Source organism: Pristiophorus japonicus, chromosome 2, assembly GCF_044704955.1.
Source record: "Pristiophorus japonicus isolate sPriJap1 chromosome 2, sPriJap1.hap1, whole genome shotgun sequence".
NCBI classification, from domain to species: domain Eukaryota; kingdom Metazoa; phylum Chordata; class Chondrichthyes; family Pristiophoridae; genus Pristiophorus; species Pristiophorus japonicus.
Window position 1 is genome coordinate 370,037,269 of NC_091978.1, and position 24,129 is coordinate 370,061,397.

At 52.2% G+C, this 24,129-nt stretch overlaps 1 protein-coding gene across 5 annotated transcripts in view; it reads right to left on the bottom strand.

The window, feature by feature from the left end:
• Positions 1 to 24,129, bottom strand: part of LOC139250615 (electrogenic sodium bicarbonate cotransporter 1-like) — a 245,188-nt gene that overhangs the window by 9,334 nt on the left and 211,725 nt on the right. For all 5 annotated transcript variants that reach the window (XM_070873017.1, XM_070873015.1, XM_070873016.1 and 2 more), the window contains exons 19-23: positions 20,561 to 20,739; positions 17,819 to 17,891; positions 13,177 to 13,245; positions 8,424 to 8,597; positions 5,221 to 5,379 (exon numbers count right to left, since the gene is read on the bottom strand). In XM_070873017.1, coding sequence (XP_070729118.1) covers positions 5,221 to 5,379; positions 8,424 to 8,597; positions 13,177 to 13,245; positions 17,819 to 17,891; positions 20,561 to 20,739 — 654 coding nt within the window. The remainder of the gene's footprint in view (positions 1 to 5,220; positions 5,380 to 8,423; positions 8,598 to 13,176; positions 13,246 to 17,818; positions 17,892 to 20,560; positions 20,740 to 24,129) is intronic.

Below are 24,129 nucleotides of genomic sequence, written 5' to 3' on the forward strand. Positions count from 1 at the left end.
GGTGGCAAATGAAGGCATCGCTTAACGCTGACCCCCAGCCCTTATACAGTTCTTAGAATCGCAATAACTGGGTTCGGGATCTGCAACGCGAGGGTGTAATCTGGTGTGATACGCCAGACATGTCAAGAGTTGTACATATAGAAGAGTAAAGACGTCTTACTGCAATTATATCGGGCCCTGGTGAGACCACACCTGGAGTATTGTGCACAGTGTCGGTCTCCTTACCCAAGGAAGGATATACTTGCCATAGAGGGAGTGCAACCAAGGTTCACCAGACTGATTCCTGGGATGGGGGGGATTGTCCTATGAGGAGAGATTGAGTAGACTAGGCCGATATTCTCTAGAGTTTAGAAGAATGAGAGGGGATCTCATTGAAACATACACAATTCTTACAGGGCTTGACAGGGTAGATGCAGGGAGGATGTTTCCCCCGGGCTGGGGAGTCTAGAACCAGGGGTCACAGTCTCAGGATACGGGGTCAGTCATTTAGGACTGAGATGAGGAGGAATTTCTTCACTCAGAGGGTGGTGAATCTTTGGAATTCTCTGCCCCAGAGGGCTGTGGAGGCTCAGTCTTTGAGTATATTCAAGACAGTGATCGATAGATTTTTGGATATTGAGGGAATCAAGGGATATGGGGACAGTGCAGGAAAGTGGAGTTGAGGTCGAAGGTCAGCCATGGTCTTATTGAATGGCGGAGCAGGCTCGAGGGGCCGAATGGCCAACTCCGCTCCTATTACCTATGTTCTTATGTTCCTAATCTGGCCTCAGCCACAGAAGTTCCCAATGAGAGTGATATTCTTAGACACAACAGCAATCCTCTACACTTGTGAATCTAATTGCTCCACAATCCCTTGATGTTTTGGCGCTAATATCACAGTTTCAGCCTTGCAATTGCCTTGATGGGTTGAAATCCTGGAACTCCTTCCCTAACAACACTGTGGGAGCACCTTCACCACACGGACTGCAGCGGTTCAAGAAGGCGGCTCACCACCACCTTCTCAAGGGGCAATTAGGGATGGGCAATAATGCCGGCCTTGCCAACGATCCCAGGAACGAATAATTTAAAAAATAATGATAACAAGGGCGTTCACTTATGTTCGATGAGTGCCCTTGTGCGGATCTCCTCACGATGGAGTCTTGGTCCCAGTCTGAGAGAAGACCAGGCATTTGCTCTAAAGCGACGGACAGAAAAGCAGAGGGAGAGTTGACCTGGGCCAAGTCTCAAACACTCCCCCGAGCCACTGAGCCAATGAGCTGCATCGCAGCATTCTCAGTAGGTTGTCGCCAACCCTCCAGAATTGGCCTGGGTTCTCCTGGAACTCGAGGTTAATCCCCAGGGCACTGCTGGCAGCAAAGACCCAGGAGAAACATCATAGGGGCGTTAAAAAAAAAAAGATTGTGTTTTGATCATTTTCTTCGAAAATTAGTTATAAAAATATCAGAGGGTGGGAGGAGGGGGATGGGCTGCTGGGATTGACCGCCAAGAATCATTCAATCGGGAAATGAAGAATTAAAAAAAATTATTCGCTTTCCGATTGGCCGCGAGAAGGCGGGGCTCCGCGGGGATGGACGTAACCAATGGCGGGGAGTGTCGGAGATCACGTGACGGAACCTCCGGGGACAGGCCCAGCCAGAGGCGGCAGGCCTGATTCTCAGCCCAAAATGGAGGGGGGCGGGGAGGGGGTGTGGAAAGGGGGAAAATTAAGTACTTCAACTGGAAAAGCATTCACGCTCCCCGGAAGTAACGGTGAAAATGCAGCTTACCGACCTGTACGCTGTGAAAGCGACCAGAGTAGTTGCTCTTCATGGTTCATCACCAAACCCCGGAGCGACTGCGGTCCCAAGAGCCAGCGGTGCTACAGGGATTGACGTTCACCGCACAACGTTCCTTAAAAATGGTGTGTTTCCCCCCCCCCCTCCCCCTCATCTCCCCTCCCCCTTATGGAAACACCATTCAGTACAGAGCTGGATTTCCCCCATGTCACCGCCGCTGTTCACGCCCCGGAGGGTCGGTAATGGCGGCGGGGATGGTTTCCGGGCGGGCGGCTGGCCGGCTCCCAGTTCCCTGCCGGAACATTAGTTGCCGGTTTTGCGGCGGCGCGGAGCAGCACCGCCGAGAGCGCCGAGCCGGCGTGCAACGCCCCCCCCCCCGTCTCAACAGCGCATCGTTTCTGCCCCCGTAGAGCGCCCCCTAGTGGATCTGCCTGGGAAACCAATCAGTCAGAGCTGTCCCGGCAGCGGTGAGCGAGGTCAGTAATAAATGAGCCAAGTGTGATTGTTTAGTTTATTTTTTACCATTCCAATTTATCCTAACGTGGGGTGGGCAAGGTATCGGGAATGTGTTTTGTGGGGCGTTTTTTCCCCTCAATGGAGACCTCTCTCAGGGCGCTCCGAGGCCGGCTGTTTAGCTCGGGGATTTTCTCTTGCTCAGCCGGCCTAGCGCCCTGAGATAGGTGTGTAACGCCTCCCTTAGCGCCCCGCCCCACACTCAGGGCCCAGTTGGTGAATTTTGTGGCTGCCGACACAAACCATTTCCCTGCGCTAAATTTACTGCCCCGAAACGAGCAGAAACGAAAATGCAGCCCTGAGCCTTGAAACATAGAAAATAGGAGCAGTAGTAAGCCATTCGGCCCTTCGAGTCTGCACCGCCATTCAATATGATCATGGCTGATCCTCTATCTCAACATCATATTTCCGCTTTTTCCCCATACCCCTTGATGCCTTTTGTGTCTAGAAATCTATCTATCTCCCTCTTAAATATATTCAGTGACTTGGCCTCCACAGCCTTCTGTGATAGAGAATCCCACAGGTTCACCACCCTCTGAGTGGAGAAATTTCTCCTCATCCCAGTCCTAAATTTCCTACCCCGTATCCTGAGACTGTGACCCCTTGTTCTAGACTTCCCAGCCCGGGGAAACATCCCCTCTGCATCCAGTCTGTCCAACCCCTTCAGAATTTTATACGTTTCATTGAGATCCCCTCTCATTCTTCTAAACTCGAGTGAATACGGGCCTAGTTGACCCACTCTTTCCTCGTACGACAGTCCTGCCATCCCAGGAATATCTCGAATATCAATCCTTCCCTATCCCTTGTGGGCAGGGACCGAGACAACCCAGGACATCTGTCAACCGGCCGCTGATCTGCCTGCAGCAAATTCCCAATCAAATATTTATAACAGGTTGTCCACACTGAGTCGCCGTGCTGGGGACAATCAGACCCGGGATTGGGCTGGACTTCTGTCCAGCAGCAGCTGTGCGTCAACACTTGGAAAACGGTCGCTATGCTAATACATTCTTGTCCTTGGAATGAAATATCGTTACGAAACAATTGGTGGGGAAAAGAGTCCATAGCAAGAGTGTATAGCTGCAAAGTTTAGAGCCAGGCCCTTCAGGGGGTGATGTCAGGAAGCACTTCTTCACAAAAAAGGGTTCGTGGAGATCTGGAACCCTCTCCTCCCAAAGACCAATAAGGGACGAGAACCAGAGGTTGCAGATTTAAGGTGATTGGCAGAAGAACCAAAAACGACACGAGAAAAATACTTTTTTACGCAGCGAGCGGCTAGGATCTGGAATACGCTGCCTGAAAGGGTAGTGGGGGCAGATTTAATCGGGGCTTGCAAAAGGTTAAGTACTTGAAGGAAAAAAAATTCAGGACTATGGGGAAAGGGCGGGGGGGCGGGGGGGGAGTGGGACTGGCTGAGGTGCTCTTGCAGAGAGCCGGCGCGGGCTCGACGGGCCGAATGGCCTCCTTCCGTGCTGTAACCGTTCTGTGATTCTATAAAAAGCTGTTGAGGGCTGGGGATTCAATCGAAAATGCTTGAGGCCAACAGAACCAAGGCAGGTGGATGGAGTTAAGATGCAGATCAGCCGTGATCTGATTGGATGGTGGAGGGGCTAAAATGGCCTCCTTCTGTTCCTATGTCCCTGATCTATTCGGACACTATTTGGTGGGCTTTAAAAGGCAATCTGTAATTGGTTGAAATGCTGGTTATGACTTGCCACCTTCGTAATCAGCTGTGACTGGTAATGGAGGGTTTGGATAGAGTAAATAAGGTGGAACTATTCCAACAGGCAGGAGGGTTGGTAACCAGAGGGCACAGATTTAAGACAGAATCATAGAAAATTACGACACGGAAGGAGGCCATTTCGGTCCATCGGTCCATCAAGACCTACCCAGCCTAATCCCACTTTCCAGCTCTCGGTCCGTAGCCCTGTAGGTTACGACACTTCAAGTGCACATCCAAGTACTTTTTAAATGTGGTGAGGGTTTCTGCCTCTACCACCCTTTCAGGCCGTGAGTTCCAGACCCCCACCACCCTCTGGGTGAAATTTATTTTCCTCATCTTCCCTCTAATCCTTCTACCAACTACTTTAAATCTATGCCCCCTGGTTATTGACCCATTTGCTAAGGGTAATAGATCCTTCTTATCCACTATATCTAGGCCCCTCATAACTTGGATCCGATGGGCTTTTACTTTTTTGATCAGCCTGCTATATGGGACCTTGTCAAAAGCCTTGCTAAAATCCATGTAGACTACATCAAACGCACTGCCCTCATTGACCCTCCCTTGTTACCTCCTCAACAAATTCAATCAAGTTAGTCAGACACGACCTTCCCTTAATAAATCCATGCTGACCGACCTTGGTTAATGTGTGTCTTTCTAAATGAAGGTTTATACTGTCCCTCAGAATTGATTCCAGTAATTTGTCCATCACCGAGGTTAGACTAACCGGCCTGTAATTACTCGGTTTATCAATTCCTCTCTTTTTAAACAGAGGAGAATCTTTTTTTACGCAGCGAGTTGTTGTGATCTGGAACGCGCTGCCTGAAAGGGCGGTGGGAGCAGATTTAATAGTGATTTTCAAACGGGGAATTTGATAAATAGTTGAAAAGGAAAATAATTACAGGGCTGTGGGCAAAGGGCACTGATTGGATCGCTCTGTCACAGAGCCGGCACAGGCCATGATGGGCCCAATGGCCTCCTCCTGCGTCGTATCATTCTATGGGTCACTTATTGAGGATGATTGCCCAGGATTGTGAGCATTAACACACTTGTACTCCACTTTTAATTCTTAACCGTGCTTTTCAACTGGGATTAGATCATGAGAAACAGACTAGCCCTCAGTTATTGTCTATTTAAACCAGGTTTAAATGAAGCTCCCATTGTGACGGACTTCAGTGGACCTGTGTGTGGGTCTGCTGGTGAAATATAGCTTACATCTTCGTTATCGCTGTCCGCACTGTGCTTCTTCTTTTTCTTCTTCTCGTCCTCCTTCTTTTTCTTATCCTTTTCTGGGATGACGTCGTCCAGGTAGCTGAGGTCGTGCTGGGAGAAGATGTAGTCCATCGCCTTGCGCACTGCGACCAGGGCTAGGATCTGTTGGCAGGGAGGGAAATGCCCTTGTACATTAATTATCGAACGCAAAAAACCTTGTTTGAAAACGGCTGGATTTTTGGCCACCCTTGTTAGCGGCCCGGGAGGGAGGGACGGCTATGGCGGGGGTGAGCTGTTCCAGGCGGGCGGCCAGCTCCCAGCGCCCCGCCCGGACATTCGGTGCTGGTATCGATGGGGCGCGGAGCATTACCGCCCGGGAGAGGCGAGCCGGCATGCAACGCCTCCTGGATGTAACACCGGCTCGATTTGTGACTCCCGCCCAATCCGTAGCGTCCCGCAGCGCCCCCTGCTGGGACCACCTGGGGAAGCGGGCGGCCCGAGCTGTAGCGGCTGCAGTGAGGTCAGTACCGTTCACCTCAGGTCAGTGTGATTGTTTTTTTTTGCGATTTATATTGTGGTGGCGTGAGCTATACATTGGGAATGTTCCCCCCCCCCCGCCACCCCCCGCAGGCCTCTCTCAGAGCACCAAGGCCGGCTGTTTAGCTGGGGATTGTCCCATGCTCAGCCGGCCTAGCGCCCTGAGAGAGGTGCGTAACGCCTCCCCTAGCGCCCCGCCCCACACTCAGGCCCCAGCTGATGAATTTTGCTGCGGTATCCGGACCGTCCTGCCGCCATTAACGCCCCCAAAAAATCCAGCTGACAGCGTGCACCACCAGTCTACTGAAATACGAACTTCAGGTTCAATCCAGTCAGGGGTCTCCAACCTGCTACTCATGGGCCACAATCCCCGAGATTCTAAAGAAAGACTTGCATTTATATAGCACCTTTCACAACCACCGGATGTCCCAAAGGGCTTTACAGCCAATGAAGTACTTTTTGAAGTGTAGTCACTGTTGTAATGTGGGAAACGCGGCAGCCAATTTGCGCACAGCAAGCTCCCACAAACAGCAATGTGATAATGACCCAGATAATCTGTTTTTTTGTGATGTTGTTTGAGGGATAATATTGGCCCCAGGACACTGGGGATAACTCCCCTGCTCTTCTTCGAAATAGTGCCGTGGGATCTTTTACATCCACCTGAGAGAGCAGACTCAGTACTCCCTCTCCGACAGTGCAGCACTCCCTCAGTACTGCCCCTCCGACAGTGCGGCGCTCCCTCAGTACTGCCCCTTCGACAGTGCAGCACTCCCTCAGTACTGCCCCTCCGACAGTACGGCCCTACGACACTGCAGCACTCCCTCAGTACTGGCCCTCCGACAGTGCAGCGCTCCCTCAGTACTGCCCCTTTGACAGTGCGGTGCTCCCTCAGTACTGCCCTCCGACAGTGTAGCGCTCCCTCAGTACTGCCCCTGCGACAGTGCAGCACTTCCTCTGTACTGCCCCTCCGACAGTGCGGCGCTCCCTCAGCACTGCCCCTCCGACAGTGCGGTGCTCCCTCAGTACTGCCCCTCCGACAGTGCAGCGCTCCCTCAGTACTGCCCCTCCGACAGTGCGGCGCTCCCTCAGTACTACACTGGGAGTGTCAGCCTGGATTTAGTTGCTTTAGTCTCTGGAGTGGGACTTAAACCCACAACCTTCTGGCTCAGAGGTGAGAGTGCTACCCACTGAGCCACAGCTGACACGGTATAATATATTATATACACTCCAAAAGTACTTCATTGGCTGTAAAGCGCTTTGATACGCCCGGTGGTGCTGACAGGCCCTGCATAAATCCGAGTCTTTCTTTATTTATGGTCTCTACCCCTGGTCTCCCCACATTTGGAGGAATCTTTTCCATCATTTTGAAGAGCTCCATCAGGTTAAGACCTTAGACTTCCCTTTTCCAGCTCCTTGAGTACAGCGTGCGTATGTGTTTAACGGGATCTCTTGCTAACTAGCTATGCTGGCTGTGCCATAGGAAAGATCTACTGCTATTAGTGAATGGCAAGACCTCGAGTTATTTAAAGCACTAATCCACAGGCTCCTGCTTTAATGTTCCTTCTTGTTCCTAGCGCAGTGAAATACCTCATCCTTCCCATACCTAAATCCCTCAATGCGTTTCTCCATCAGCGCAGGCTGCTTACTGAGTGAGCACTGCACGTCATGTAAAAGTTGGTAAATCCACCACGTGGTTTATTGGATGCCCTTAACTCTTTGCTGAGCTGCTTTACACCTTTAAACGATGCTTTCATATTATTGAAAAAGTGTATTGGTGATGCATATCTTATTTGTACGGATTGATTATCTGTTTGAGCACATTCTCTTCAGTCACCAGAAGATTAATAATTAGCCGGAGGTAGAGTTATATCTCGGAGGTTGCTGTTGGGCGCAAGGTTAGATATCACACAGCTCTGACCAGGACCGATGGAAACAATTCCAGTGGTTTCACTTCAGTCACACTGTTCTCGGTCTTTGAGACCATGCAAAATACCTTTTTGTTTCTGCTGCTTGGTAATTTATTTTTTGTGCTTGTCGCTTCAAGAGCAGTCAGTAAGGAATGTGATTTCCGTCTGAGTATCAGCAACGTGGGCCCGGGCTCGGGGGGCAGGGGAGAAAGAGCCTTTCCCCCCAGGAGCTCATATCGGGGAAATCAAATGTTCACCCCCCCCACCCACACACAGAGGAGGAACAAGAGGGGGAAGGAGGGAGGGTGTGAGGAGGGAGGAGAAAAGGAGTGGGGAGGGAAGGAGGGAGAGAGGGGTGAGGGGGAGGAGGGGGGGGGAAAGGAGGGAGGGCGATGGGGAGGGGGAGAGGGAGAGGGAAGGAGGGAGGGGGATGTGGAGGGAGGAGGAAGGAGGAAGAGGAGATGTCGAGGGAGGGAGGAAGGAGGGAGGGGGAAGGAGGAAGAGGGGATGTGGAGGGAGGGGTGAAGGAGGAACAGGGGATGTGGAGGGAGGGAGAGGAGATGTGGAGGGAGGGGGGGGAAGGAGGAAGAGGAGATGTCGAGGGAGGGAGGAAGGAGGGAGGGGGAAGGAGGAAGAGGGGATGTGGAGGGAGGGGGAAAGGAGGGAGAGGGGATGTGGAGGGAGAGGAGATGTGGAGGGAGGGGGGAAGCAGGGAGAGGGGATGTGGAGGGAAGGCCGGTGCCGGTACATGGAACAACTTACCATGACAGGGAAGACGATGGCTGCCACTGTTGACTTGAGGATCCAGAGCATGGCGAGGCAGACCACCTGGATGAAGGTGAAGAGGTGTATTCGTCGCAGGGGGACGTGCCGCAGGTAGATGGAGTCCGGCTGGTGTTTGGGGGGCATCAGCAGCAGCTTCAATCGGTCCATGAACTGAAACCACAAAACACAACTCGCCTTTACACCCAGACACTCAGACCCCACAGTTCTCCCTCCAGTTACATCGAGTGTACGGCACAGAAACAGGGCCCCACCGCTCCGTGCCGGGGTTTATGCCCCACCGCTCCGTGCCGGGGTTTATGCCCCACCGCTCCGTGCCGGGGTTTATGCCCCACCGCTCCGTGCCGGGGTTTATGTCCCACCGCTCCGTGCCGGGGTTTATGTCCCACCGCTCCGTGCCGGGGTTTATGTCCCACCGCTCCGTGCCGGGGTTTATGTCCCACCGCTCCGTGCCGGGGTTTATGCCCCACCGCTCCGTGCCGGGGTTTATGCCCCACCACTCCGTGCCGGGGTTTATGTCCCACCGCTCCGTGCCGGGGTTTATGCTCCACACCAGCCCCCTCCCACCCCTCTCCATCTCCCCCCATCACCGTATCCTTCTATTCCTTTCTCTCTCATGTGTTTATCCAGCCTCCCCTTAAATGCGTTGATTATACAAACATTCAAACATTGCCTGCAACTGTGGTGTGTGGAAATGAATCCTAGAATCTTGCGTCTCAAAGGCTAAACTTGCCAATTCTGCCCTTGAAGAGAGCAGGGGTCAGACACTCCCGGTTAGTATGACTGAGAACTGTGGCATCGGTGAATGCTGGGCATGGTGATATTTGTGGGGTAGATTAATAGTTACAGCTTGGGAGGAGGCCATTCGGCCCGTCGAGCCCGTGCCGGCTCTCTGCAAGAGCACCTCAGCCAGTCCCACTCCCCCGCCCTTTCCCCGTAGCCCGGCAATTTTCTTTCCTTCAAAACTTATCCAACTCCTTTTTGAAAGCCACGATTGAGTCTGCCTCCACCACCCTCTCAGGCAGCACATTCCAGATCCTAACCACTCGCCGCGTTAAAAAAAAGGTTTTCCCTCATGTCGCCTTTGGTTCTTCTGCCAATCGCCTTAAATCTGTGTCCTCTGGTTCCCGACCCTTCCACCAATGGGAACAGTCTCTCTCTGTCTACTCTGTCCAGACGCCTCATGATTTTGAACACCTCGATCAAATCTCCTCTCAACCTTCTCTGCTCCAAGGAGAACAACCCCAGCTTCTCCAGTCTATCCAAGTCACTGAAGTCTGCCTGCACGAGAATGCGCTTTAGATCCAGTGACACTGGTTTGAGTGTGGGGTATAGGTACACTGACACTGGTTTGAGTGTGGGGTATAGATACAGTGACACTGGTTTGAGTGTGGGGTATAGATACAGTGACACTGGTTCGAGTGTGGGGTATAGATACACTGACACTGGTTTGAGTGTGGGGTATAGATACACTGACACTGGTTTGAGTGTTGGGTATAGATACAGTGACACTGGTTTGAGTGTGGGGTATAGATACAGTGACACTGGTTTGAGTGTGGGGTTATAGATACAGTGACACGGGTTTGAGTGTGGGATATAGATACAGTGACACGGGTTTGAGTGTAGGATATAGATACAGTGACACTGGTTTGAGTGTGGGGTATAGATACAGTGACACGGGTTTGAGTGTGGGGTATAGATACAGTGACACTGGTTTGAGTGTGGGGTATAGATACAGTGACACTGGTTTGAGTGTGGGGTATAGATACAGTGACACTGGTTTGAGTGTGGGGTATAGATACAGTGACACTGGTTTGAGTGTGGGGTATAGATACAGTGACACTGGTTTGAGTGTGGGGTATAGATACAGTGACACTGGTTTGAGTGTGGGGTTTAGATACAGTGACACTGGTTTGAGTGTGGGGTATAGATACAGTGACACTGGTTTGAGTGTGGGGTACAGATACAGTGACACGGGTTTGAGTGTGGGGTATAGATACAGTGACACTGGTTTCAGTGTGGGGTATAGATACAGTGACACTGGTTTCAGTGTAGGGTACAGATACAGTGACACTGGTTTGAGTGTGGGGTATAGATACAGTGACACGGGTTTGAGTGTGGGGTATAGATACAGTGACACTGGTTTGAGTGTGGGGTATAGATACAGTGACACTGGTTTCAGTGTGGGGTACAGATACAGTGACACGGGTTTGAGTGTGGGGTATAGATACAGTGACACTGGTTTGAGTGTTGGGTATAGATACAGTGACACTGGTTTGAGTGTTGGGTATAGATACAGTGACACTGGTTTGAGTGTGGGGTATAGATACAGTGACACGGGTTTGAGTGTTGGGTATAGATACAGTGACACTGGTTTGAGTGTGGGGTATAGATACAGTGACACTGGTTTGAGTGTGGGGTATAGATACAGTGACACTGGTTTGAGTGTTGGGTATAGATACAGTGACACGGGTTTGAGTGTGGGGTATAGATCCAGTGACACTGGTTTGAGTGTGGGGTATAGATACAGTGACACTGGTTTGAGTGTGGGGTATAGATACAGTTGATGATGGTTTGTGCGTGGGTTACATACAGGTGATGGTACAGGTGAAAGCATGGATCAGACATATACTGGTACATTGGGGAGGACACGTATCGGGGAGATGTACAAAATATATAAAAACATTGCCACAACACAGGAAGATATCAGTGACATTGGACATTCCATTAACAAAAAGGATAGGCAAAGGCCTGAATAAAAAATATCTCATTGAGAGGGGCACAATAACGTGTCGTTGCTGATGAGAGAATAAGCAGTCGGGAGACGGAGACACCAAGGGAACAATGACAAAGGAATTGCAAACCCGTTTGTTAAACTCGACAGTGGAAGTGAGAAGTGGATATGGGTTACTGTCGAGCCGCTCTGTAGTGGGGCCCCAATGAGCTGATTGTGCTGGGTGACTGTGACAATGGCGGGCTCTGTTCTCAGGGAGAGGGGGAGGGAGCTGATTGAAGAAAGGCACAAAGTGAATTCTTTAAACAGCGGCCCAATGGAGATGGACAGTGTGATGGTTGGCGGAGGTGCTGCTGGAGAACAGGGAGGAACTTTCAACCAACTGCTGCTCAGTGGCCATTTTCCACTCGGCTGAAAGGGGCAATAATTCAGCATCACAACCTGAAATCATCCAACATGGATACGTTTCTTTATAATCCACGGCAACCGAGGACACAGATTTAAAATAACTGGGAACAGAACCAGAGGGGAGAAGAGGAGAAATGTTTTTACGCGGCGAGTTGTTGTGATCGGGAACGCGCTGCCTGAAAGGGCGCTGGGAGCAGATTCAATAGTAACTTTCAAATTGGATAAATACTTGAGAAAGGAGAAATTTGCAGGGCTACGGTGAAAGTGTGACTAATTGGATAAGGGGTCGGCCATCGAGGTCTGAGATGAGGAGGAATGTCTTCACTCAAAGGGAGGTGAATCTCTGGAATTCTCTGTCCCAGAGGGCTGTGGAAGCTGAGTCATGGGGCTGGAGTTTCAGCCTCCTGCCGCCCCTGTTAGCGCCCCGGAGCGTCGACAATGACGGGGGTGAGCTGTTCCGGGCGGGCGGCCAGCTCCCAGCGCCCCGCCGGGGTTTTCGGGGCCGCTTTGGGCAGGGGGGGGGGGGGGGGGGGCGGGGGGGAGGGTGGAGCATTACCGCCCGGGAGAGGGGAGCTGGTGTGCAATGCCCCGGGTGCGACACCGGCTCGATCTCTGGCTCCCGCCCGATCCGTAGCGCCCCGCAGAGCGCCCCCTGCTGGGACCGCCTGGGAGAGCTGTAGCGGCCGCAGTGAGGTCAGCGATGTCCACCTCAGGTCAGTTTGATTGGTTTTTTTTGCGATTTATTTTGTGGTGGCATGAGTTATGTATTGGGAATGTTTTTGGTGGGTGTTTTGCAGATTATTCCCCCCCCCCCCCCCCCAGGCCTCTCTCAGGGCACTCCGAGGCCGGCTGTTTAGCTCGGGGATTGTCCCATGCTCAGCCGGCCTAGCACCCTGAGAGAGGTGTGTAACGCCTCCCCTAGCGCCCCGCCCCACACTCAGAGCCCAACTGTGAATTTTGGGCCAGCTGATACAAACCATTTCCCGCTCGGCCGGGACAACGCTGCAACAGAGGCGCAACGGAATTTCCACCCGTGAGTGTATTCAAGGCTGAGATCGATAGATCTTTGGACACTAGGGGGAAATCAAGGGATATGGGCATCGGGCGGGAAAGCAGAGTTGAGGCCAAGATCAGATCAGCCATGATCTTATTGAATGGCGGAGCAGGCTCGAGGGGCCGAACGGCCAACTCCTGCTCCTAATTCTCATGTTCTTCTGTAATTGGACAGCTTTCAGCACAGGCACGATGGGCCGAATGGCCTCCTTCTGCGCTGGGGGATTCTGTATGATATACATGACGGCTAATGAATGATATGCTCAGCTGATGTCATGTCAATGAAAAATTGCAGGACAACGTTTAAATTTATGTCGTACCTTTATAAACATTATGAACGCATGAGCTAATTATTAGGCCCCGGGTGCTTGCACGGAAATTTTTGTAACCTCGTGGTGAGATAATCATCTCTCTGATAATATTCAGTTAACAGGTATTCCAACTAACCTTGGCCGTCGACGTGTTGGTTAATCATTATCAGACATTTTCTCTGGAATTTAGCTTGCAAATGGTGAACATGTCGCCATGGTTACCTACCTGTACACCGTTCAGAGAAGCAACCCCCATGTAGAGAAACACTCCGTAAAGTACCGGCATTGGGATGAACTAGAACAGAGGAAGAAGTCACTGAGACACTGAGCGACCATCCACTTTAACCCGCATTCAACAATAACAACTTGGATTCACATAGCGCCTTTAATGTGGTCAAAACGCCACAAGGCGCTTCACAGGAGTGATTAACAAACAAAATTTGACATCAAGCCGCGAAAGGAGCAATTAGCGCAGGTGACCAAACGCTTACATAAGGACAAAGAAATAGGAGCAGGAGTCGGCCATTCGGCCCCTCGAGCCTGCTCCGCCATTCAATACGATCATGACTGATCTGATCATGGACTCAGCTCCACTTCCCCGCCCGCTCCCCATAACCCCTTAATCCCTTATCGGTTAAGAAACTATCTCTGCCTTAAATTTATTCAATGTCCCAGCTCCACAGCTCTCTGAGGCAGCGAATTCCTCAGATTTACGACCCTCTGAGAGAAGAAATTCCTCCTCATCTCAGTTTTAAATGGGCGGCCCCTTATTCTAAGATTATGCCCCCTGGTTCTAGTCTCCCCCGTCAGTGGAAACATCGTCTAAGGGTACTAAGGGTTACGGAACCAAGGTGGGTATCAAGGTCACAGATCAGCGATTGCATTGAATGGCGGGACAGGCTCGAAGGGGCTGAATGGCCTCCTCCTGTTCCCACATTTTTCAAGAAGATGCCAAATGGAAACTTTGACACTTTCTTAAAAAATCCCCTTCACCCGTTTACCGTTTGTTGATGAAAGAAGCGCGTCCCTTGTGTCTATAAACACAGCAACCCATTAACATCAGTCAGCCCACTGCGCTCTGCAAGCTGATAGGTGAACACTGGCCCCACCAGTGGCTGTCACTTGGGGGATTTTAAACCCAGGGAGTCGCTAGACCGGATAACCCACAGGGAAATTGCTGCTGAGCAGGGGTTCCAACGGAGCAATGCCAGCCTGCTCATCACGCACAACAGCACGTGAACTTTGTACTCAGCGTACGGGTTTTGGAAAAGTGTCCACAGGCGATGAGCTCACTTCTCTGCCCTGTTCGCCTTTGCTGTACGAGAGGGCCATTTACAAACTGGAGATAAAGAAAACAGACCCACGCACCGAACGCTCCCAACCAGAGAATTCCGCTTCCCTGCCAATTCTCCCTGGACAACAGCACTAAAAGATCATTGCAACTATTGCCTGTTCTTGTTCAGAAGAGCGCAGGGCTGAGAGGAGATTTGTTTTACAGTTGTTGGGGGCATGGAATGGTTTGTCATTCTGTCCAGTTGAGGCAATGACCATTGCATCTTTAGCTAATTTATTAATATGTTGAAGGGAGGAGATGATACAGGAATATCCGGGGTTAGGGGCGGCGGGGGAACGAGTCTAGCGTTACAGCACAGGATACAATGGACTGAATGGCCACCTTCTATACGATAAACATCTATGGTTACTGAAGGGTAATGATTAGCTGTGGCTCAGTGGGCAGCACCCTCGCCTCTGAGTCAGAAGGTTGTGGGTTCAAGTCCCACTCCAGGAACGTGAGCACATAAATCTAGGCTGACACTCCCAGTGCAGTGCTGAGGGAGCGCTGCACTGTCAGAGGGGCAGTACTGAGGGAGTGCTGCACTGTCGGAGGGGCAGTACTGAGGGAGCGCTGCACTGTCAGAGGGGCAGTACTGAGGGAGTGCTGCACTGTCGGAGGAGCAGTACTGAGGGAGTGCTGCACTGTCGGAGGGGCAGTACTGAGGGAGCGCCGCACTGTCGGAGGGGCAGTACTGAGGGAGCGCCGCACTGTCGGAGGGGCAGTACTGAGGGAGCGCCGCACTGTCGGAGGGGCAGTACTGAGGGAGCGCCGCACTGTCGGAGGGGCAGTACTGAGGGAGCGCCGCACTGTCGGAGGGGCAGTACTGAGCGAGAGCCGCACTGTCGGAGGGGCAGTACTGAGGGAGCGCCGCACTGTCGGAGGGGCAGTACTGAGGGAGCGCCGCACTGTCGGAGGGGCAGTACTGAGGGAGAGCCGCACTGTCGGAGGGGCAGTACTGAGGGAGCGCCGCACTGTCGGAGGGGCAGTACTGAGGGAGCGCCGCACTGTCGGAGGGGCAGTACTGAGGGAGAGCAGCACTGTCAGAGGGGCAGTACTGAGGGAGCGCCGCACTGTCGGAGGGGCAGTGCTGAGGGAGTACTGCACTGTCGGAGGGGCAGTACTGAGGGAGCGCTGCACTGTCGGAGGGGCAGTACTGAGGGAGCACCGCACTGTCGGAGGGGCAGTACTGAGGGAGTACCGCACTGTCGGAAGGGCCATCTTTCTGATGAAACATTAAACCAAGGCCCCGTCTGCTCTCTCAGGTGAATGTAAAAGATTGTCATTATTTTAAGAAGAGCAGGGGAGTTCTCCCCGGTGTCTTGACCAATATTGATCAGTCAATCAACATCACTAAAGCAGATGACCTGTGTCATTATCGCATTACTGTGTGTGGGAGCTTGCTGTGTGAAAATTGGCTGCTGTGTTTCCCACATTACAACAGTGACTGCACTTCAAAAGTACTTCGTTGGCTGTAAAGCGCTTGGCGACATCCTGAGGGACTATATAAGTGCAAGTCTTTCGATAATCTTCTACAGTTGCTAAATGTTGTTGGTGCACTAGTTGAAAGACTAATATAGCGCCTTTCACGGCCACCAGTCGTAAAAAGGGTTTTCCTCACGCCACCTCTGGTTCTCCTCTGAGCTTTCCCTGCTCCAAGGAGAACAACCCCAGCTTCTCCAGTCTCTCTCCGTCACTGAAGTCCCTCATCCCTGGAACCATTCTCGTAAATCTCCTCCGCACCCCCTCTCCCAGGCCTTCACATCCTTCCTAAAGTGCGGTGCCCAGAATTGGACACAATACTCCAGCTGGGGCCGAACCCGTGTTTTATACAGGTCCAGCATAACTTACTGACTTCTGTACTCCATGCCTCGATTTTTTAAAGCCCAGGGTCCCACATCCTTTGTTAACCTGTCCTGCCCCTTTCAAAGTTGTGAGCACAACCCCCCGCCCCCAAGGCCTCTCTGTTCTCTCACCCTCTGTAAGATTGTCCTGTGAACAATGGGCCTTGTTCACTTGCAAAATAGCAAACGCCATTTGTTCTCGCACAACACAGCCTCCGTTCACCAGACTGATCCCTGGGATGAGAGGGCTGTCCTCTGAGGCAAGATTGAGCAAACTTGGCCGAAACTCTCTGAAGTTTAGAAGAATGAGAGGTGATCTCATTGAAATGTTCAAGATTCTGAGGGGGCTTGACAGGGTAGAAGCAGGGAGGATGTTTCCCCCGGGCTGGGGAGTCTAGAACCAGGGGTCACAGTCTCAGGATAAGGGGACGGCCATTTAGGGACTGAGATGAGGAGAAATTTCTTCACTCAGAGGGTGGTGAATCTTTGGAATTCTCTGCCCCAGAGGGATGTGGAGCTCAGTCGTTGAGTATATTCAAGGCTGGGATCGATAGATTTTCAGACTCTATGGGAATCGGGCAGGAAAGTGGTGAGGTAGAAGATCAGCCATGGTCTCACTGAATGGCGGGGCAGGCTCGAGGGGCCGGGCGGCCGATTCCTGCTCCTAATTCTTCTGTTCTTGTGTTGTCAGAGGTACTGGCGAGCAACTGGCACTAGGAGGCAGGGGACTCCTGCAGCATCTCAGCAAGGTTTGTGTAGTGCATCACTTCAGGCACATCCAGCCTTGTGTGAGAGTGTGAGTGTGTGTGTGTGAGTGTGTGTGAGAGTGTGAGTGTGTGTGTGAGAGTGTGTGAGTGTGTGTGAGTGTGTGTGTGAGAGTGAGTGTGTGTGTGTGAGAGTGTGAGTGTGTGTGTGAGAGTGTGAGTGTGTGTGTGAGTGTGTATGTGTGAGTGTGTGTGTGTGTGTGAGTGAGTGTGAGAGTGTGTGTGTGAGAGTGTGAGAGTGAGTGTGTGAGAGTGAGTGTGTGAGAGTGTGTGTGAGAGTGAGTGTGTGAGAGTGAGTGTGTGAGAGTGTGTGTATGAGTGTGTGAGAGTGTGTGTGTGTGAGTGTGTGAGAGTGTGAGAGTGTGTGTGAGAGTGTGTGTGTGTGTGTGTGTGTGTGTGTGTGTGTGTGTGTGTGTGTGTGCGTGAGTGTGTGTGTGTGTGAGAGTGTGTGTTAGTGAGAGAGAGAGTGAGAATGTGTGCGTGAGTGTGTGTGTGAGTGTGTGTGTTAGTGAGAGAGAGAGTGAGAATGTGTGTGTGAGTGTGTGTGTGAGTGAGAGAGACCGAGAGTGAGAGTGTGTATGTGTGTGAGTGTGAGTAAGAGAGAGTGAGAGTGTGTGAGAGTTAGTGTGTGTGTGTGAGTGTGTGTGGTGAGTGTGAGTGAGAGAGTGAGAGTGTGTGAGAATATGAGTGTGTGTGTGTGTATGAGTGAGAGTGTGTGTGTGTGTGTGTGTGCTCCTGTTGGTAGTTTACATTTGATTGCACGATAGCGAAAAGAACACAATGAAATGTAAACGCTGTTAATCTGCAGTGCGTTGCTGGAAAGCAGTAGAGACACGGACAGTCTGAAAGTGACCACTTGTGCAGTTAATTACAACCCTGTGAAAAACATGCGATTGTTTATTATTAATAAATGATTAAATGAGGTACCTTGAGTATGGGAGCCATGAAGACGGAAACGCCGGTTAGAATGAAGACAGTAAAACCCGTCACTCGCTGTTCCCTGGGGCCAAACCAAAAAAGCATTAAGCAAGTCAGCACTACAAGTACACTGCAACAGGGAACTCAGACTGTTGCCCTCCCCTATTAAAAACAAAGCAGGTGTCAGTGGGCAGCGCCCTCGCCTCTGAGTCAGAAGGTTGTGGGTTCAAGTCCACCCCAGGAACTTGAGCACAAAAATCAAGGCTGACACTCCCAGTGCAGTGCTGAGGGAGGGCCGCGCTGTCGGAGGGGCAGTACTGAGGGCGTGCTGCGCTGTCGGAGGGGCAGTACTGAGGGAGTGCTGCGCTGTCGGAGGGGCAGTACTGAGGGAGCGCCGCACTGTCAGAGGGGCAGTGCCGCACTGTCGGAGGGGCAGTACTGAGGGAGCGCCGCACTGTCAGAGGGGCAGTGCCGCACTGTCGGAGGGGCAGTACTGAGGGAGCGCCGCTCTGTCAGAGGGGCAGTACTGAGGGAGCGCCGCTCTGTCAGAGGGGCAGTGCTGAGGGAGCGCCCTTCAGTACTGCTCCTCCAACAGTGCGGTGCTCCCTCAGCACTGCACTGGGAATGTCAGCCTAGATTTATTAATATGCTTATGTCCCTGGAGTGGGACTTGAACCGACAACCTTCTGACTGAGAGGTAAGTGTGCTGCCCACTGAGCCACGGCTGGCACAGGGAGAGTGAGGGAAGATGCCTAGTCCTGGAATATTGCAGCCTTTAAGTGCGCCATACCAACCCAACCCTCACATGAGAATTTGCGCGTGTGGCTCGGGACTGAATTGTGGCTCCAGTGTGTTGAGAAGCATATGGTTTCTCCCACTGAGGAGACGGCGAGCTTTTTGCTTCTGACGGACGGTGTGGGGCTGATCTCCCTCCCACTGGGCTCCGGGGTAAATGGTGGCGGTTCCTAACCCCTCCAGGCATTGCCCCGGAGTCCCCAGGGATTCATCCCCCGGACACGACTGCCAGCAAAAAAAAACCCCAGGGAGAAAATCATTGGGGCGTTGAACAAAAATAGTTTTCTTAAGTTTCTGTGAACACTTTGGTTGTTGGTAATAAAAACTGAGACGGGAACAAGAAGGGCTGTTTGATCATCCAATCGGTCCCCCGCTTTCCGATTGGCTGAGGGGAGGCAGATGGACGTGTTCGGTGACCAATGGCGAGAGAGCGGGGGCGGGACAGATCGCTCCGTGCTCTCTCTTCGTGTTTTTGAAGATGGGCCTCTGGAACATGTCAGTTCGATGATAGACAAAGAAATTAAAGCACATTCAAAATTTCTGTTAAGTTGTTCGGGGCCGAAATTGGTTACGGCCGGTTTTGAGGCGGTGTCACCGCCCGAGTGCTGATTTTACCGCCGGGCCTTAGGCGCGGGCTCAAAATGCCGAATTTGAGTTTTTTACGGCCAAAGATGAGAAAACAGCGCTAAAGGTGCCGTTGCAAGCTCACCCTCGGGCGCTCACGGGGCGGGAGCGCGGGAGGCCGACTCGGTCTCGCAACGGGATGCTTCCGGCACGCAAGGTGGGAAAAACGGGGAGAAAAAACCCATAAACCTTCTCTGACCCACACACACACTTCCTCACTGCTACAATTCATCAATAAATGCTGAAATAAAGAAAGAACAACACTTAGCTTGCTCTCTGAGCGATACCGCCCGCAATCCCCAATGTCCACACCATTGCACGCGGGATAACGTCACCATGCGGGCGATGATAGAGGGCGCCGCGATCCCTCTTGGTGCCTCCACCAATGACCAACCCAATTTGCATTGAGGCATGGAACCCGCTTACCGCCGATGGTCGGCCTTAGTCATCCGTGAGCCACCCGTCGCCCGCTTACAATGCAGGACCCTTACTGTTCAGGGATACTGTTCAGGGAATCAAGGGATATGGGGGATCGGGCGGAACGTTGAAGTCGAAGATCAGCCGCGATCTTATTGAATGGCGGAGCAGGCTCGAGGGGCCCTGTGGAGGAGCAGGCTCGAGGGGCCGTGTGGCGGAGCAGGCTCGAGGGGCCGTGTGGAGGAGCAGGCTCGAGGGGCCGTGTGGCGGAGCAGGCTCGAGGGGCCGTGTGGAGGAGCAGGCTCGAGGGGCCGTGTGGAGGAGCAGGCTCGAGGGGCCGTGTGGCGGAGCAGGCTCGAGGGGCCGTGTGGAGGAGCAGGCTCGAGGGGCCGTGTGGAGGAGCAGGCTCGAGGGGCCGTGTGGCGGAGCAGGCTCGAGGGAGGGGCCGTGTGGCGGAGCAGGCTCGAGGGGCCGTGTGGCGGAGCAGGCGCGAGGGGCCGTGTGGCGGAGCAGGCTCGAGGGGCCGTGTGGCGGAGCAGGCTCGATGGGCCGTGTGGAGGAGCAGGCTCGAGGGGCCCTGTGGCGGAGCAGGCTCGAGGGGCCGTGTGGAGGAGCAGACTCGAGGGGCCCTGTGGCGGAGCAGGCTCGAGGGGCCCTGTGGCGGAGCTGGCTCGAGGGGCCCTGTGGCGGAGCAGGCTCGAAGGACCCTGTGGCGGAGCAGGCTCGAAGGGCCCTGTGGTGGAGCAGGCTCGAGGGGCCGAGTGGCAAAGCTCCTGCTCCTATAACTAAGTTTTTTATCTGAGAGTTGGCGGCAATAAGTATGTGTCACTCAAACTCGGCACGAATGCCAATGGTGGAAACGCCACTCACGGGTTCAAGAATCAGCCGCCCGGCATCGAAGGAGGAGCTTCTTACCTGACTCCCAGGAACTTGGGCAGTTCCCCGGGGGCAGACGTCTCAGTCTCCATCTTCAAGCTGTCGATGTGCGCGATGGAGATGACAGTGGCGGCCACGTACCAGGGCAATCCCATGAACGAGCAAATGGCCAGCAGTATAGCCACCCAGAAGAGATCGAGGTGATACCCGGCCCCTTTCTGTGGGAAAAGGAGAAAGCGTATTCCAGGTCACTATCGTGGCATCTAAAGAGGAGGTTACGCTAAACCTGTATAAAACACTCACTCGGCCCCAGCTGGACAATGGTGTCCAATTCTGAGCACCGGATTTAGGAATCGAGGGATTATGGAGATCCGGTGGGAAAGTGGAGTTGAGGTCAATCAATCATCATCATCATCAGAGGCAGCCCCTCGGAATCGAGGAAGACTTGCTGCCACTCTTAGAATGAGTCCTTAGGTGACTGAACAGTCCAATACGGGAACCACAGTCCCTGTCACAGGTGGGACAGACAATGGTTGTGGGAAAGGGGTGGGTGGGGAGTCTGGTTTGCCGCACGCTCCTTCCGCTGCCTGCGCTTGGTTTCTGCATGCTCTCGGCGATGAGACTCGAGGTGCTCAGCGCCCTCCCGGATGCACTTCCTCCACTTTGGGCGGTCTTTGGCCAGGGACTCCCAGGTGTCGGTGGGGATGTTGCACTTTATCAGGGAGGTTTTGAGGGTGTCCCTTGTAACGTTTCCTCTGCCCACCTTTGGCTCGTTTGCCGTGAAGGTGTTCCGAGTAGCGTGCTTGCTTTGGGAGTCTCCATGATCTCATTGAATGGGGGAGCAGGCTCGAGGGGCCGAATGGCTCACTCCTGCTCCTATTTCTTCTTGTGTCTAGGAAGGACGTGAAGGCTTTGGAGAGGGTACAGAAGAGATTTACGAGAATGGGTCCAGTGATGAGGGATTATAGTTTTGTGGAGAGACTGGAGAAGCTGGGGTTGTTCTCCTTAGAGCAGAGAAGGTTAAGGGGCGATTTGATGGAGGTGTTCAAAATCACGAAGGGTTTAGAGAAAGTAAATTAGGAGAAACTATTTCCAAAGGCTGAAGGGTTGATAACCAGAGGGCACAGAGTTTCTCACATTACTCAAGGTGATCGGCAAAAGAACCAGAGGCAACATGAGGGAAAACATTCTTTACACAATGTGTGGTTAGGATTTGGAGCGCGCTGACTGATTCTACAGCAGCCTTCAAAAGGAAATTGGATAAATACTGGAAGGAGAAACAATTGCCGGGATATGGGGAAAGAGCGGGGGGAAGTGGGACTGACGGGATCGCTCTGCGAAAGAGCCGGCACAGACTGGATGGGCCGAGTGGTCTCCTTCTGTGCTGTACTGTATGAGGGAGAAAGGAATAGAGGGTTCGGCTTATAGGGTGAGATGAAATAAGATGGGAGGAGGTTCATACGTTGGTGGGGCCTGTTTCTGTGCTGGACACTCTATGTAACGTTCATATCAGGGAATGCAGCATTCTGGGTTTTGTCTTGTCGCCCGAGTGGGATTATGTCAAGTTTCTAGCGGCCCTGTGGCTCCCTAGGAGCCGCCCCTGGGTAACTGCTGACATTCTGGTGGTGCCGCGGGAACAGATCCCTGGAAATTCCGGGCCTACATCACATTACAGTTTCAGCCGGGGGCACTGTGGGTAGCACCCTCTCACCTCTGAGTCAGAGAGAAAGACTTACAATTCTGTAGTATTAATATTAGGCAGTCCCTCGTAGCGAGGATGACTTGCTTCCACACCAAAAAGGGATGAGTTCACAGGTGTTTCAATGAGGGACCTGACATTCCAGATCCCAAACTCCATCCTGAAGGGTGGAAGATACCTGTGCGTGGATTTTTTTAACGTGGGGTGACCGTTGCACACCAGCCACCACACGGGCTTGACAGAGCGAGGTCTTGGTCCAGTGGCAAGGGTTAACCAGGACGACTGAAGACCACCGGACGTCTCAAAGTGCTTTACAGTCAATGAAGTACTTTTTGGAATGTAGTCACTGTTGTAATGTGGGAAATGCGGCAGGCAATTTGCGCACAGCAAGCTCCCACAGACAGCAATGTGATAATGACCCAGATCATCTGTTTTTGCTACAAAGGCCTTACATCAACATTTTATTGTGCTAATTCTACCTCGTGCCTGTTCCTACTTCACTCATTCCCTCCCAGCCTGAGCTACCCGATGACCCACCTCCTGGTAACATGACTTTGTGACCTCAACCAACGATTCGCTAATCACGGAGCAGCAACTGTACCAAGAGCTGCAGTGGTCAAATCACGCACCCTTCCATTGAAAGGGAGATAGGCGGAGGTCACAGGCAGGCAAACATTCCGGTAAAAAACAATGCATATTAAAGGAAAGAATCAGCTCCAAAAAAATATACTGAGGGGGAAATCAGAAGATCAGCTCCAACAATGTCTCATCATGCCCACTATGTGACCTCATCCCTTTAACAGAAATATATACGGCCTGTCACGGCATTAGGATAAGACCTTCCATCATCCTGTTTAAGCAGAATACTTTGTTCTCTCTCATTTCCCATGAACTCGTTGCACTTTCAGGGCCCTGCCAAGCCATCCTTGAGATTTCCAGTGACAGTCTGGAGATTTGGCTCCGCTGATGGGAGTCACACGAAACAGGTGGCGACTGCCAAGAATGGCTTTAAAGTCAGCCTGCCAAGGATATGTGACACAAAAAATAAATTAATTGCGAATTAAGATATGTCCGCCAGCACGCAGGAAAGAAAATGCAGGAACTAGTTCAGCGCCTGGATCGTCAATTGGCGGTGCTGCCCTTGGTCACAGCTGTTAAGCTCATGTACCTTAAGAACATAAGAAATAGGAGCAGGAGTCGGCCATTTGGCCCTTCGAGCCTGCTCCGCCATTCAATACGATCACGAATGGTCATCTACTTCAACTCCACTTCCCCCCCCCCGCACCCCCACAATCCCCATGTCCTTTAGTTCCCTCGAGTCCAAAAATCTATCGATCTTTGCCTTGAATATACTCAACGATTCAACATCCGCAGCCCTCTGAGGTAGAGAATTCTACAGATTCACCACTTTCTGAGTGAAGAAATACCTCCTCATCTCAGTCCTAAATGGCCGACCCCTTACTCTGAGACTGTGACCCCTGGTTCTAGACTCTCCAGCCCGGGGGAAACATCCTCCCTGCATCTACCCTGTCAATCCCCCTCAGTATCTTGTATGTTTCAATAAGATCACCTCTCATTCTTCTAAACTCCAATGAGTACAGGCCCAACCTGCTCAACCTTTCTTCATAAGACAACCCCTTCATCTCAGGAATCAACCTAGTGAACCTTCTCTGAACTGCCTCCAATGCAAGTATATCCTTCCTTAAATATGGAGACCAAAACTGTACGCAGTACTCCAGGTGTGGCCTTACCAATACCCTGAACAGTTGTAGCAGGACTTTTCTGCTTTTATACTCCATCCCCCTTGCAATAAAGGCCAACATTCCATTTGCCTTCCTGATTACTTGCTATACCTGCATACTAACTTTTTGTGTTTCATGTACAAGGACCCCCAGGTCCCTCATTAATC